At 32.8% G+C, this 16,604-nt stretch overlaps 1 protein-coding gene across 1 annotated transcript in view; it reads left to right on the forward strand.

Moving 5' to 3' along the window:
• LOC149302372 (adhesion G protein-coupled receptor B3-like) overlaps positions 1 to 16,604 on the forward strand; it is a 378,938-nt gene that overhangs the window by 136,119 nt on the left and 226,215 nt on the right. Inside the window, exons 2-3 of the mRNA XM_089482502.1 lie at positions 5,224 to 5,334; positions 10,626 to 10,787. Coding sequence (XP_089338628.1) covers positions 5,224 to 5,334; positions 10,626 to 10,787 — 273 coding nt within the window. The remainder of the gene's footprint in view (positions 1 to 5,223; positions 5,335 to 10,625; positions 10,788 to 16,604) is intronic.

Below are 16,604 nucleotides of genomic sequence, written 5' to 3' on the forward strand. Positions count from 1 at the left end.
CACACTCCATACGTATTGTATTATGTAGTGATAAAGATGATGAACATTTCATATGTTATATAGTTTTGGATATATATCACTTGTTTTCCTATAAAATCCAGTACTTTCTGACTATACGTAACAGTACACTGTTTTTTACACTGATGTCATTAAAATATTCCTATTTTGTATAGTAGTTTTTTTTTTTTTATTATCATATCATTAATTCTAAATTCTACAGCTGCTTTTTGTGGTCCAGGTGCATTATTAGAATCAGTCTGGCCTGGGTGGCAATTTGTCCCCAGGCCACTGACAACTGACAGATCAAGGCCAGGAACACAGAATAATTCTTGGCTGTGTAACACTTTCCACAGATTTCTGCCATCTGGTGGGGCTGAGGAGCATACCCAAGAGCAATTCCCAGGGCTTCTGTAATCCTCTCTGCAGTATGTTGCAGAATGTGCAGAGGGCCTTATACAACAAATAAATAATTCTTAATTTCGTTTGTATTAAGAATGATGTGCCATTGTCCATTTTTAGTTATCTTTCTGATTCTGATATAACTTTAAGAACAATGACATGTTTTAAACTTGATTGTCTCTCTACATTTTGTACTCTGTGACTGAGGCAGTTTTAATGGGTTAACAAAGTTCGGTGCAACTTTCTTCTCATTTACTGTACCTACACAAATTATTATTTAATTTTTTCAAGACAAGGCTTACTATATATATATATATATATATATATATATAGTGGAAAATGGAAAATTTCAGGGTTTTTTTTAAACACATTCCATGCACTAATTTTACCACTAGTTTTTTTCTTCACATAAATTGTAATTTATATATCATTTTATAGCACCTGGCATATGCCCCTCCCAAACAATACATTAATATGTGCTCCTCAACATCTCCTGCATGCAAGGATACCACCCATGCATAGGTTTGTTGGGTTGTTTGGGAGCTAACAGGCCACATTTGGAAGTGTGCATTTTTCAACTTGAAATATTGACATCTGGTCATCCTGCGCCTATGCCCTATATGGTGCATCTTTGAAGATGTACGTTTCAATTTTCCCCCATCAAACCATATAGTTTTCAAAACTAGACACCCCAAGATATTTCAAATGGTAGTATTTTAACACTTGCTAGGATTTTGCTAGGATTTTTGAGAAGAGCCAGAACCAATTTTAGGACTTTTTTTTACATTTTGTTTACAGCTGAATGCTTCCCCTTATGGTGTCATGGTGACATCACTGAGGTCTTTTTATTTTGTCATTAATGTATTTTTTTTAAAATGTATTTACTAAATGGGTAGTTGGCAGTTCTCTGGTGTATTTGCACTTCGAGTAAGGAATGCCAAGGTTGATCTACTTGCCTGTGATGTCTTCACAATGTTTTCTATTTATGTTTTATTGCTTTGTGATCAAAATAATTGAACATGGGGATCAGTAATAGACATTAAACAATTGCACATTATATTTTGATTTGTTATCTTATAACCTTTAAAAACCTATATTATATAGCGATGAGGAAATAATGAAATATTATGAGTTCAGTTACATTAATAATGAAAAAGAAACACATTATACCATGAAAGTCATTTTTCTAACCTTTTGTTAAGAATAAATACAAAAACAGAGGGGAAAATATGTCAACTCATGAGTGCTGTGAGTAAGAGTGCTTGGTGCCAAATTTGCCAAACAGCTTTAATAAATTTCAAGTGAAGTCCTTAGTGGTTTCAATGATTTCAGTTGACTTTGAAACTGACAGAAGCTCCAGAGTTTCAAAGACATTACATTCACAGTAAGATGATGAGAGGTAGTGAGTTACCCTCAAGAATGCCATATGAGCCCTTTAAACTCCAGCTTATTTGCTGAAATAAAAATGACCACTATGGGGAAATTAGTTTCTTAGCAGACATACAACAAGACTTTGTACAGTACAAGTTATATAACAGGAACCTTCAAGGAGGATATTACATCATGGAAAAAACATCATGACTTGCTTTAGCAGTGCAGAGTAGATGCTGAGCAAGATGTTCAAAATGGAGAAAAAATAAAATGAGAAGATTGATGAAAGGCATACATACTAAATGCACATTAAGACATATTTGATATGTTTAGAACGTACAAAATGTCATCTTTATTCTAAAGCCTTCATTTCTTTCACAGACAAATTATCATGGAAATTATTACCTTGTTGGGATTGGCACATACTCAATATGCTAAATATTATAAGAAGGCAAATAGAGAGGAAAGCTGATAATGTTATGCAGTGTTCTCATGTTATGTTCTTTTACCACCATGCAATAAAAAGTATTTTTGATGTGCTAGATTAAATCGAATTGGCGTAGGACCAAACTGTGAGATTTTTCTGGCATTATCTCTACCCACAGACTTTTACAGATACAACTTTTGAGGAACATCTGTGATTTATTTCCCTTAACACTTTAATTGGTTTGACTTTCTGGTTGAATGTACCGGTAAGTTGTGTGTACTTTTAAATACCCATGAGAGTGACACATTTTTACTGTCATTAAATGTACTTGCTCTAGTACTATAGAATGTCATATTTTATGTACTCTTGTATAACACACTGTCTGCACACCTGTTTCAAAAATAATGAAGCCACACTTGATAGATGATCCAACTATGAAATTATACACATTCCGCTTATGGAATATTAAAATAACCCTTTCAGTGCCCGGTGACTAAACAAATTAATCTGATTGTCATTTTCTTGGAAGTGAGCAGAAATCTTTTGATAAGTGCTGTTACTACTGCTAGTGTTATAGATAGTGTTAGACATTCTGGGCTTCTGTGAAGACATTGGCTTATAAATTTCAGATTTCTTCTCTTTTGTCAAAGACTGCATCTCACACCAATTATCCAAGTATTATCAAAGCCTGTTCTATGTTCTCCTATGGCCCCTTAAATCTGTTGCTCTCTGAACACATGCCTATGAGAATTACAGCCTTGAATTTTATATATTTTATCATGGAAAATCCTTAGATTTCACTTGTAGCCCTCATATACTAGATTGAGTAATAGATGAATGAAAAATAACACTTAGTTGAGATTTTGTGGTACCGACTATTAGAACTGTGAAGATAAGAGAGAACTGAGAAAACTCTTTGAAACGCCATCTGCAACCATGGTCTCACATGTTGTGTAAATTGGAGATTTTTTTCCCTACTGTTGTTTTGAAATATATTTTAGATAATACATGGCTGAAAGTATTATTGGGGAATAGAAGCGGTTTTCTTTGTTTAGCCAGGTATTTTCAATGGATTCAAAGGGTTTCTAATACTTACTCTCCATTTGAAATATATACATCTTTAGGTAATTATATGAAACAACAAGTGATGAAATTGAATTTTTGGTGGTGTACCCCAAAAAAATGTTAGATGGTTGAATAAATTATCACTTAATGAAATCGAAGAAGTTAAAGAGTGAGTAGAATTGTGCAGTAACCAAAACAAATGACCTAAAAAAGTCTACAAAATAGGGCGGAACATAGAAATGTATGTTCCTATTATTATTGGAGCATTAGGCCTTTGGGATTACGCCCAAGAAGAAAGTTAGCAACTCTCCCTTGAAAGAGTAAGAGTGATAGCAGGCTAGTTCACAATAACTGAGATTCTAGGCCACATTAAGATTTTAATAATGTCAATATATTTAGTCTGTGATTGTACAACACAGTTGAAAGACTATAAAAAGTATCTAACTGAAGCCATGTACATTACAAAAATAGAACATTTTAACAGAACAATACCATTTGTAGTATGAAAAGACATTTGAACAGCAGATGAAGAGTTGAACATAAATCAGGAGAGTATAAAACAAAGAGGTCAGATGTGGGGGCATTACTAATAAAAATACAGTCCATTACATCTCAAGTACAACTGAGGGGTCAAGCAAGGTAAATATAGAAAAGTAACCACTGCATTCATCAGGGCAATATGTATTGAATGCAAGTTGACATGACTACAATTATATATATATATGGCCAGTACAATATCTCATGTTTGTGACGAAGAAAAAAGTGCGTTATTACTTACTTGCAAACATTTACTTAAGTCCACAAAATCCCTTTAGGTACATTTCCTTAAAACTCCACATATAATAAATTCTTCATCCATCCATTAAAATGTTTTAAATATATAAAACGTTAAATTCCATTTTTATGGTTTATCTTTATGCATTACTCCAAAAGTATACTGCTAGTTGTGTAGTTTAAATGATAAAAATTAATTGCTGATTACCTGTTATTTTCAGCAAAGATAACAAATGCAGGATTTGCGGGTTTTTTTATTACTAGTAAATTATTTTCATTCTATGGTAGTATTAACACTAACAAACTATCAATTAGCCCTGCAGTGATAATTGTCCTAAAGAAATATTTATTAATACGTTTGTACACAAAAGTTCTTTTTTCAGATACAAAAGCTTAAGTTTTTTTTTTTTTTTAAATATATTTCCATTCTGCCTTTACCGCATGAAACCTTTGCATTTGCAGCCTATAGATTCCAAGTTTGCCTCTTCTTGCATTGCAACCTGTGGCTTTTGTTTTATTTTTCTAAGGTACAACAATCCTCCCCTGTATTACACACGTGGCTATATTTAGTTAAACACTACACTTAGAAGAAGAAAATGGCAGTAGAACATTCATTTTTAGCATACAGTCTACGCCTTCCTTAAACTGGTCGGTAGGGATCTTATAAACCCTCCAGCTGCAAATAGAGCTTTTAGAATTAACAGCAGAGACGTAACATATAGATAGTCGATTTCGTGAAAAATGCCCGGTTAGATTTTGTTTCGAAAGAGTCATCTCATTGGCCAATAATCCAATTTTTATTTATTTCGAACTAGCATCACTATAATTTGGCAGAGTCTTGCTAGTGCTAATTTCTAATTTACATATTCTGCAGAACACGTACGTATTACCCTATTGTTGAATAACATTAGTCAGAATTTTGGAATTCACAGTATTTCTGCATAGTACATCATTTGGCCTTTATTTCTGAGATGTTACAAATAATATGTTGTTTATTTCTGTGTTATTTGTATTTGTGGAGTCACTTTCAGTTGATTGCTGCTTTTGAATTCAAATGTTAATTGCATTACAAATTGTGTCAGTCCAATAGAGGTTTGTTTAGGTACATATTGCATGAGACATGAGTGCTGTAACGTTTTGAAAAATGTCTACACACAAGCTCTCATAAACCTTTATTCTGTCTTTAGAATTTGGAATGATTGGAGATCATACAATTAAAAGTCAGCGACCAAGATCTGTTCATGAGAAAAGGGTCCCCCAGGAACAAGCTGACGCTGCTAAATTTATGGCACAAACTGGTAATACATTAGTTACATTTTTCTACTTGCTGTTATTAATTCTAGCAAAACCACTGCATGCTTTCATAATCCTTTGCATATTTGTAAGTTTTTTTCTAAGCTGATAAAATCATTTATTATTATTTTTTTCACCAGTTACCGTTCCATAAATAAAGTAGCTGCAAGTTAAAGCGGCATATCCATTACATATTTAGATAACTAACACTTCCATGCTGTGGTCCCTTTAAAAAAAATTAAAAGCATGCTATTAAATGTGCTAAATGAAGCTGCAAATGTGAATTTCAGAACAAACTAATTTGTTTTAAATAACAGCTACATACGAACCATTGGTTTTATTTTTTCCATACAGTCTAATAGGATTGCAATGTCTTCTTTAAAAAAGTATGAGTTAGTTCGAATTGTCCCCACTACTAATCTGGCACTGAAAGGGTTAAATACTTGAAGCTTGTGCTATTAACAGACATTAACCATCCTTGTCTTCTTGTAAAGAAAAAAATTAATAAATGCACATACATGGTACACAATGCCACATTTAGTTGTCATTTTGTCACAACTGATCAAACAACACTTGCACACAGTGATTTCTTCTTCTTTTTTCACTCTTGACTAAAAACTGCATTTTTTCACTACATAACACTAAACCACCCATCATTTACCTAAATAAACAATGTATATTATGATGCTTTTTTTTTACTTTTTGGATATTTCTTGTTTTATTTTTTGTTCTTAAATTTTTATTTCTCCATTTTTTTTCTCATACTAGAAAATATATGTAGAATTGTAAACATGGTGATATTAAAGTACTGTTTATTTTAGTAAGGAATAACTTATATAATTAGCTTGTTTTAGTACTGCTGTTGGGTCTTTTAGTGACAATAGAGCCACAGTAAGTAAATGAATGCAATTTGTGGAATTTCAACTATTATGATTTTTATTAAGCTAATTTGTAGCTAGTTTAAGGAAATTAGCACATTTAAGCTGTAATTGTATTTCTTAACTTTATTGATACCACATTTTGAAACTATATATTGCTTAATTGTTACTTTGGATGACTCAATAAACTGCTAAATGTTACTATTGGTAGCACTTTTCATTACTTGTGCTAATTCTTAACCATAAGCTATAAGATGCTTTGTAGTTGAGTTGGGATGCAGTGAATAATTTATGTCTTCATACTTTTTATGCGTTCGTAAGACATATGGTAAGACAATTCTTGAGATCTGATTTACGTTCTTAAAGATTCAAAAAAAATAACTCACAAGTTAGAATTTAGTCTTATGTGATGAAAGTGTATAATAGTCAATTCATAATAATTATCCAATGTTGTGCTGTTAATATTTTTTAATTTGTGAGGAATTGTTGGGCACGCTAAATTGGTCAAAAAGTTTTACCATAATGGAACAATTTCCCACAAATGATTCTAGTTTCCACTCTCTATACACCTACAACACTAAACTTATCTAATCCCCTTCATAGCCGGAGGGAACTGCTGCTGCTATATGCAGAAATCCGCACTGACAGAACTGCATCCCCTTTCCAAATTCCTGTACACAAGTGGTATAGGGGTCAATATTACTCCCCTGTAATACTCTGGGGACATCTTTGTCTGCTGCCCCATCTCATCATCTGCAACACCTTTGATACTGCCCAAAGTACTTTTTGTGAGCTCCCCTGTGGCTGATGACCAGTGCTTGTGTAGGAGGACATCCATCTCCAGCTGAACTGTAAGGGAGTTGCTGTAGCTATGAGAGAACCCACAGCTTCCAATCTGCTATCCAGAATTATAGTGGTATGATGGGGTTAATGTCACAGAGACATCTGCCAGAGTGAGAGAGAGTGAGAGTAAGGGTTAGAGGAAGAGAAAATAACATAATGTAATAACATATTTAATACCACTACCACCCAAGGCACCTCCATAAATCTGTCACATATCACATACCTTTACGAAAACATAGAACAAACAACTTTGCCAAACAACATCTATTAATAAAAGCATTAGCTTAACCAACCTTCTTGTGTTTGGATTTATGTGTCTGTAGATATATTAAATATGATTTCACATGACACTTGAGTAAATAGTGTATTGCAAATGTATTACCCGTCTGGCCTTTGAGGGTTGGTAACAAACCAGATATATGTATTGGCTACAGTGACATGTTTTTCTTACAAATATAACAAATTATATTTAATCATGTCAATACTCTTACCCTAAATTATGACACTACATCCAAGTCAAATGTGTTAATCTGTAAATCCACTTGTCATAAAGTGAGAAAAGAAAGGAAATGCTACATTGTGTGAAACCAAAAATAAATATGTATTGGCAAGTACAATACCATTCACGTTTAAAAATACCCAGTGGGTAATGAACACATACGATACTCAACATTCTCAACATTAAAAATACTCCACAATCAGATTCCAATATGTTACCTATTAATACAATGAAACAAAATATATATTGGATGTGTTATATTGTAATTGTCAAATAAAAAGCCCTCGTTGAAAATACTGGTTTTTTTGTTATTACAAACTGCAATTATAAAACTCAAACTTATTTGAACACATATTGTCTTACATTGAAACTTATATATTAAAATAGAAGCCAAAAATATAGAGAAAAAAACAGTTTAACATGGTTACAGAAGGCCAAAGCCTTGATTTTTGGTTTTGTCATCAGTTCATGGTTAACAAAACTTTTGTTACTGATAAACCACAATACAATTTTTATTTTGTTTGCCTCTTTTTATAATAGAAGCAATGGGAGATCAAAGAAGGTGGTTACAAGTAAATTAGGTTTTTGGTACCAGTTACAACTAAAGCCACAACATTACTGTATTTTATTACAGTTAATGGTATTTTTTTAAACTGTTATACTTTATGAAGTAATCAAAGTATTATTATTTTTTAGGAATTACAATCATTGCAAATGCCAAGTTGTATTGCCATTGCAATTCACTAAAATAAATTAGATATGGATTTCAAAAATGAAACAGCATTTAGAGTGATAAAATATTAAAAAGCAAATTGTATGATTCATTTAAAATAATAAACAGAAACAGTGAGCAATTTACATGCTGATTAATGTTTTTTGTGTAAGAAATGATTTCACACAATTAGTTTATTATGATTGTTCTAAAAAAATGTAGGTCCAAATAGCAGATTCCATATAAAAAGTAAAACAGCTTTACATCAGATCTTCTTTGACATTTTCCACTTTTTAACAGATATTCACAAGATGGGAATTTCTATATTATCTGGCATTTGGTTTCAAATATATTTATTTAAAGTACTGCAGCCATTGCAACATAGTGGATAATAGCTTTCTCTTCCAAAAACAAATGCTGCGGACTTTGTTTTGCAGCCATATACAGTCAAAAGATTTCATAACTTTTCCAGTTGTACCTCATCCCGCCTTTTTACTTTATATAAATGCACATTATTTAATAAAACATATTAGATACAATTATATTTTTCATACAATACAAACATATAATGTGTGTATCAAAAAATGTTCAATGCTGTACCTGTTAGAGGACCAATGTGCATAGAATAAGACAAAATTCATGTAAGCTTTTAGAAGCTAAATCTTACTCTATATAGCTGGTCCACTAAATGGTATAACACGTTTGTTAGGGGTATGTATGTGTTTATTATTTGTGTTTGTAAAAGGGATTTAGTGGTGCTTGCAATATTTATTTAAGCAATATAAACATTGAAACATATGACTTTAAGTTAAATAACTCTAGTTTCTAAGTAATGCGATCCAGACAATAACTTAACTAATGGCTGATTATTTTATATCAATTAACATGCAACGTAATGCCACAAAGTCCAATTATTATCTACCTCAGGTATACACATACTGCCAGAAATGTGAATTTTACATGTCAGACTCTATCCACACACATTTTAGAAGTGAGTAACCTGGCAATAGAGTGAAAGAGTATGGTGTCCTCGAAGAGTCAGGTCAAACTCACTGAGCAAGTACACTCCATCCCTCCATATATAGCCCACCACTTTCATCAGTGTGTCTTTATATAGTAAAATTGGCTACTTAAAAAGTACACCAACATTTTCACAGGTTCTTCATAAATGCTATTTGCTTATAAACTAAATATAACTATGGGAAAATAATTGATTTACATAATTAATGACTAATTTTCCTTCTAGAAGTTACCTTCCTAAATTGTCATTACTGTATTACAGTGACACATTTCATAATGTTGATTAAAATCAAGTTCTGGCTTCATATTAAGATTAACCTTTGTTCTTCTTTTAATGGAGCCTATTTATATAATTAGCCAGCAAGGTAGTATGAACTGATCTCAAATGAATATATATGAATATATATTATATATATATATATTTTTTCTTTTCAGAAATGGAAAGCCAACAATAAATGAAGATATAAAAACGAAACAATAACATTTCAAGATAAAAGAACAATTGTGTTTTTGGAAATATAGTTATATAAAAAACCTTGCAAAATCATGAACTTTTCAATGATTTTCAAAAGTCAATCCTAAAATATTTTAAATAAATTGAATAATATATATTAAAGCAGCATATTTAGCAGAACTGAATGCATACATGACAATCTACCATTAGTTGCAATTTCTGGATAAAATGTCAGGTTTCCGTGTTAGTGGGTTATATTCTACCAGTCTCAGGAGTCATTTTTATAATGCTGGAAAAGCATGTTACTTCTCAAGTCCATTATATACCCATTTAACATGGATTCTGGTGACAGACATACCTATAAAAAACATGAGGGACAAAAAACTTTCACCATACGTTAATATTTAACCAAAAATGATTTATGTTAATTTTACCAGATGAAACGGTTCTTTACTTGGTATACACAATGCAATTTTTTTCTCACTTGGGATGACATAACAAAACTTCATGCTTATCTGCCTGAACTGGATGATTACCTTTAACAGTACATACATTATAATGCTTTTGCATTTAATTATTTACAATCACTGCCAAGTTACTAGCTTGTTATAACTTTTTAATTTTTTCTGTGCACCATCAACTAACAAATGGAATAGATGTGTTGTGTTGAGAAATTTTAACCCATAACATATAACACCAAGCATGACTTCAGTGCATTTAAACCCTTTCAGTGTTGGATGGAAAAAAAGATACATATTCTGTTTAAGACTCTCTTCAACCCCTTTAACACTTCATCTCCTCATTTTTGTAACATCGGAGTAAAACGTTTAATGTAGCTGAGTACTGATTCTAAAGGCTGTATTCATTTTTATTTGTTGTCTTGCATACAGGTGAATCTGGTGTTGAAGAGTGGTCCCAATGGAGTACATGTTCAGTTACTTGTGGTCAAGGGTCGCAGGTGCGAACCAGAACTTGTGTACCACCTTACGGGACACACTGCAGCAGCCCCTTAAGAGAAACAAGGGTTTGCAATAACACTGCCCTCTGTCCAGGTAGTGTTAGTCGCAGATCAATATAAATTTTGATGTTTAAATATTTATTATGCAGTTTGCACAACCTTATTTTCTTCGCATATGTGTCAAATATCTGTGGTTTCCAAGTCTAGTAGTTAAATGTGTTATTAATATAACTTGCATAACTTTTCTTTCAGAATTTGGAAAAATCTCCATGTAATGTTAGTTATTTTATAATGCCCTTTTTTATTTTTTAGATGAACTGCGACGTTACTGTTATTATATATTAGCTAGAAATCTGTTGTTGGTCTTAGTATTTCTTTATAACGTATATTCATCTGTGTTTAGGAAAACATAATAACCTAATAATATTACTCCAAGATAAACTACATCACTTAGAACAAAATTTTAATTTTGAATGTAATATTTAATTATCTGCTTGCTTGGGAGATGTATCAATAAGGCACTGAGTCATTAATTATACTGCATTGTACAAAACAAATATTTTGGAGAGATCTTGTAAACTTTAAAAGTAGTTACACCTCTTGCTGCTTTAAATGTTTGTGGTCATTTATAAAGCAATACATATCAGTATATTTTGTCTGTTTTTCCTTAACGGTTTTATTCTGGTAATCATCCTATGTAGCAACTCCCGTTCTCCGGCTAATTCCCCTATCAGTCCCAACCCATTTAATGGTATTTGGGGCTAGCTCTGCCCTTGTCTGTGGCTAGTCCTGCTCTAGTATGTGACTAGGCAGACCCCCTTGTAAAACTGATACCTCTAAGTGAGAGCTCTACAAGGCCTGGCTAGGAAAGTTCCCAGCTATGGTAATCATGATATCAGGGCCTATATATAAATCATGTATCCCATCTACATGCTTGGCAGGGGCTTTTCTATGAATGTGTCAGATACCTTTTTGTGTCATTATAATTTAAAGGGAAATATGACATTGTACATAAGGTTGTGTGTCTTGGTAGTCATCTTCCTACGAGTTGCGCAGTTAAGGTTTTGCTAGCTGCAGCACTAGTTTGGGTCATTATGATATTTCATAACCTGAATATGAATACAGTGGAAAGGGTGGTACCTATAGACATTTTTAGATTTGGGGCAGTTCAGTCTAGTACAGGCCCTAAATATAATTTTAGTTTCAAGCTTCTTGTTGTCAGGAATGCTCTTGGCTTGTCAAAACGATGCCGATTTGATGTTGGGTTATACTGAACTTTACCCAGTGTTAGTCTCTAGAATGTATATTTTTTGAAGAATTTGCATACTAATAAGTAGGAACATTTCCCTTCATTTGGTTTTACATCAGATCCACACACATATGCTGCATATCACAGTACATTACCCATTGTATGAAACACATATACATTTTCATCAATTTCAGCTATAGCATACATTACAAGTTTTATGTTAAATTTATACATGCTACTCTGCTTATATTATGTTTTTGAAAAATTACAAAATGAATCATTTGTATTTCCAATCCCAAATCTGTATGCATATAGCAAATATGGCAAGTAGGGGATTTCGAATAATATCACATTTTGATGATAATTTGATCATAAAGTACATATTTAATATTGAATTATTAGCTGAACGAAAAGATATATTGAATGTTAAATAATTAGTAATTACAATGTGATACAACTGAGGCATACAAAATATCGCATTTTAGTATTAGTCATCTAATGCATGCACTATTACTTTAATAATAATAAAGTCTTTTGATATTAATATTACTAATATCATTATTTTAGATTATGTAGGTCCATAATCTATTTGAATTATGTTATGTATTTTTTGGGGATTACTTTCTGTTCAAAAGTTTAGCTCATATTCACTCGATAGAGAATGGTCATATGTAAACATAGTTATTGAGGTAAAAAATTACTTCATAAAATAGCTATAGTTGGGTGAGGCAACCAATTGTAAATACATTTATTGAGGTACAAAAAATGTACAATCATCAAATAACTATAGTTGAGTAATAAAGTGTGCCTAGAACTAGGGTTATGCTCTGTCTAGGCTGCATTTTAAGTAATTACACTAGCTAACATGGTCATGAATGTCGTCTTAACGTGCTATTTATGTGCAGACCCAATAGTTAAGAGCCTACAGGAAAACCACATGACAGGTCTTATTATGCCTAATTATAAATGGCTTATACTAAAAGAGAGCAAATGACCATGCTGACTTTATAGAGAGGGGGTTGTGGAGATGGGAATAGACACAAATTGATAAATTATTATATCAAGCAGTTATGCTAACAATTGATTTTATCTGAGAAATATAGCCTTATCCTCTCATTTCAATCACAAAAATTACTAATCAGATATTCTACTGGAATGGCAGATAAAACAATGAAAGAGTTGTAAGGGAATCTGATTGTTCTTACAGTTCAGAGAATACCGGTATCTGTTATAGTACAATATTAATTACCTGAATTCACTCTCCAAGAATCATAGCCTATGACATTCAATTGACTATTGCACATCAGTAAATGCATGGAATATTTCTAAAATACACACAAAATTATGACTTAAAATTCATCTACTAGGAAACATAACACATAACAAATTTCAGTGTTATAAACGTTCCTATTAATGGAAATATTTTATTGTGGGATTTATCCTATGGAACTCTTGATTGTTTCTATAGCCAGTAATGTAATCCATAATACAGTGATAATACATACGTCAAAGTATGTGTTTCACAGTAAAAATACCTAATTCACTGTGAGGGTGTAGGTAGAGCATTTCTAAATATGCATTTGTGGAAATGAATATAAAGTATATTCAGGACATCTCCTAGAGTGCTACTATGAATACTATAATAATTACAGTATATAAAGTATCAGAGAAGACTAAAGTATTTCAACATACATAACTTGGAGGAAAGATGAAGAGAAAGTTGGTATATGAAACTTTTAAATACATAAATGGTTTAAAGCATGGGGATGACATGGGAAGTAAAAATGGGGTGCCTTAGTCTCCCATATTCTTCATCCACTCCACTTATTTTGTACATTAAACATTGTTATTACAATTGGTGAATGTGCATAATAGTGCCTTATGTGGTAGAATGAATGAATCTTTGGTAGCTTTCTACTGACCAAGCTGGGAAAAGTGGGCAAAAATTCCAGTTGCACACTTGCGAGGTGAGTTGTCTATGTTTTCAAAATAATAATGCTTTGTATATGAGTTTAAACAGGAATTTTGAGAATAAGCTGCAAATATCAACTTGGAAAACAAAATCCTGTGTTTTTCTTCTCCAATATTCTAAAAATTAATCAGTAAAATATGACAACCTATATAAGACACCAAATAAATTATTCAAAATTTGAGGAACAAATGCAGGTTTGTTGAATCACAGGGAATTAATTATGCACATAATAAAATTTTAACATAGCAAAAGGGCCGATGATTGGAAAAAGCAGAATGTAAGAAAAAAACAACTTTTTACTATATCACAGCATGTTAGCATATATTCTGCTACAAACATTTGTCAATAATTTGAAGACATGTTGGTAATATAGACTTATATATGAATAAAATTTGTGTACCTAGCCTCATAGCTTTGATGCTGTAAAAAAGAACATCAATGTTATGTTGATATTTCATTTATTCAGTGAAACGCGGGTTAATGCGATCTGTAGTCTTGATCATTTTTTCTCTTGCGTTATGCTCTTCAGATTAAAAATGAACTTGGACATCTATTGGTTTCCCCGAGCCTTTTCTTTCGACTTAGAAGCTGTCAAGGTTAATTTAGGCTTTTAAAGATTAATAGACAAAAAATATGTCAATTTAGCTTTAATTCAGCAAGCTCCTGCTTTTGTCTGTTAATGCAATACATATTGATGCCATTTACAGGAGCAGAGAAATTGTACGAAATGAGCAACCTAAAAACTGATGTATGACCTAATTAAAGTGTTTTCAGTAACATTGTTTGTCATACTGATGACCTTCATACATTGCTAGAGTGTTCCATTTTGTTGACCTGGCTTCAATAGTATGAGATTCCTCAAAAACCAGACATTTCAGAGACATTCTAGACCACACAGACTTAAATGTTTGAAGACATAGTCAAATTATATTGTTTTCAAGAAGAAACATTGAGACCTATAAACAAAAAGTGATCCTGGTTAGGGTGACCATATCAGCCATATTTTCCAGAACACTGGTTGTTGACCAGCATAAGTGAAGTGTGTGTGTAATGTATAAACACTTCGAAAAAAAATCTGCTTAGTCATTTATACATCTCTCACAAGGCAGGTCAGTACTTTTCCCGTGCTGGTCAAATGGTCCTTGAAAACATCAAATTCTTATATCACAGTTCATGTTTGCAGTCCTGCATAACCATCAATATTCTGTTAAAACTCCAAGGAAAAAGTCCAATCCTATCCTCAATGCACAACGTGTTTCACCTCTGTTTGGCTTCATGAAGGTTTATGGTTATGAGAAGAAATAGTTGAGTTGAAAACTAAATCAGTCCCTGTAATTTGGTTCAGTTAGTGTCTTGAATTTATACATCTGTGTATATTCCAGCAGTACCTGGTGCTGCTTGGGTTCTTTACTTCTTGAAGCACAACACTCCTCGGCACCTGTATCTTTTCCTTTCTCTGGACAGAAATGTCAAGCCTCCTAGTTTTAACACATATCTTATCAGCCACATACTTCTGCATAATAATCTTCTAGTACTTCTTGATTAGAATTAGTCACAGGAGTTAAGAGGAAGTATCTTTTAGGTCTAACCTGTGAGGACTAAGGGCTGCTCTCTGCATCTTTGCAGAAGTGGCTCTAAGTGGCTCTAACGTTTCAACATATAGCAACACACTTAGGTATTAAGCAATCTAATGTGCAAAACTCTTGGGAAGTGGAGTTCTTTATTTTAGTTCCATTATGGGACCTCTGTCTATAATCAGAAAATCGATCACCTTAATTTATACTTTTTACATTAAATTATTCTCTGCTTAGCACCTTTCACTTATTATATAAGTTGCCAGTCACTGATTGTTACCTATATTGTTCACTGTTTTAGGTAGAAAATCACTGGGTATATGAATTTTACTTTAACAAGAATCACTAGAGCAAACTTAGTTTGATTTAAGTAAAGATACAGAAAAAGTTACATTTTATTAATGCATATATTTTGAGTTGGAGTTAAGCTGGAGCCAAGAACCATTATTTAATATATGTCTTTCAATTACTAAATGTATTTTAGAAAAGTGACTCATTTCCTCTTAACATAGAACATGCTAACTTCTTCAGGAAATTAATTAACACTTCTCATTGGTATCATTTGTTTTAGGTTTTATTGTGGGGTTCATCAAATTGAACTTTTGATTGTTTCTTTAGCCAGCAACGTCATCCTGATATCACAGTGTGATAATATATTTGTCAATATGTTTCACAGTACGTCTTTCAACCCTTGATTAGAGGCAGAGCAATTATAAATATGTATGTGTGGAAATTGATAACGTATATCCAAGGCAACACTTTTTTGGTTTAAGTTTCCTCACTTAATAGACTAGAACAGGGGCGTCCAACATGCGGCCCGCGGGCCAAATGCGGCCCGCGGGACCTCGAGGTGTGGTCAGCGTGAGATCGGCAGCCAGGATCAAAAGAGCCCTGCTGCTTACTTGTGGGAGGGTCTATTCTCTGCTCCAGTCCTGCCTCCTCTGTGGGGAGAACGAGGGAGGCTGCGCCCCCTTCGGAAGTTTATGATCGGCATTGAGAAAGCTGTAGTGCAGGTAAGGGGGTGGGGGAGGGTGTTTGAATGAGTATGCCTGATTGAGGGAATGAATCTGTGAATGAATGAATTTGTGTGTGTGTTATAGCATGGATGTGTAAGTG

This window comes from Sceloporus occidentalis, unplaced genomic scaffold (assembly GCF_023333645.1).
Source record: "Sceloporus occidentalis isolate IW3139 unplaced genomic scaffold, rSceOcc1.0.p SCAF_19, whole genome shotgun sequence".
Taxonomy (NCBI): Eukaryota; Metazoa; Chordata; class Lepidosauria; order Squamata; family Phrynosomatidae; genus Sceloporus; species Sceloporus occidentalis.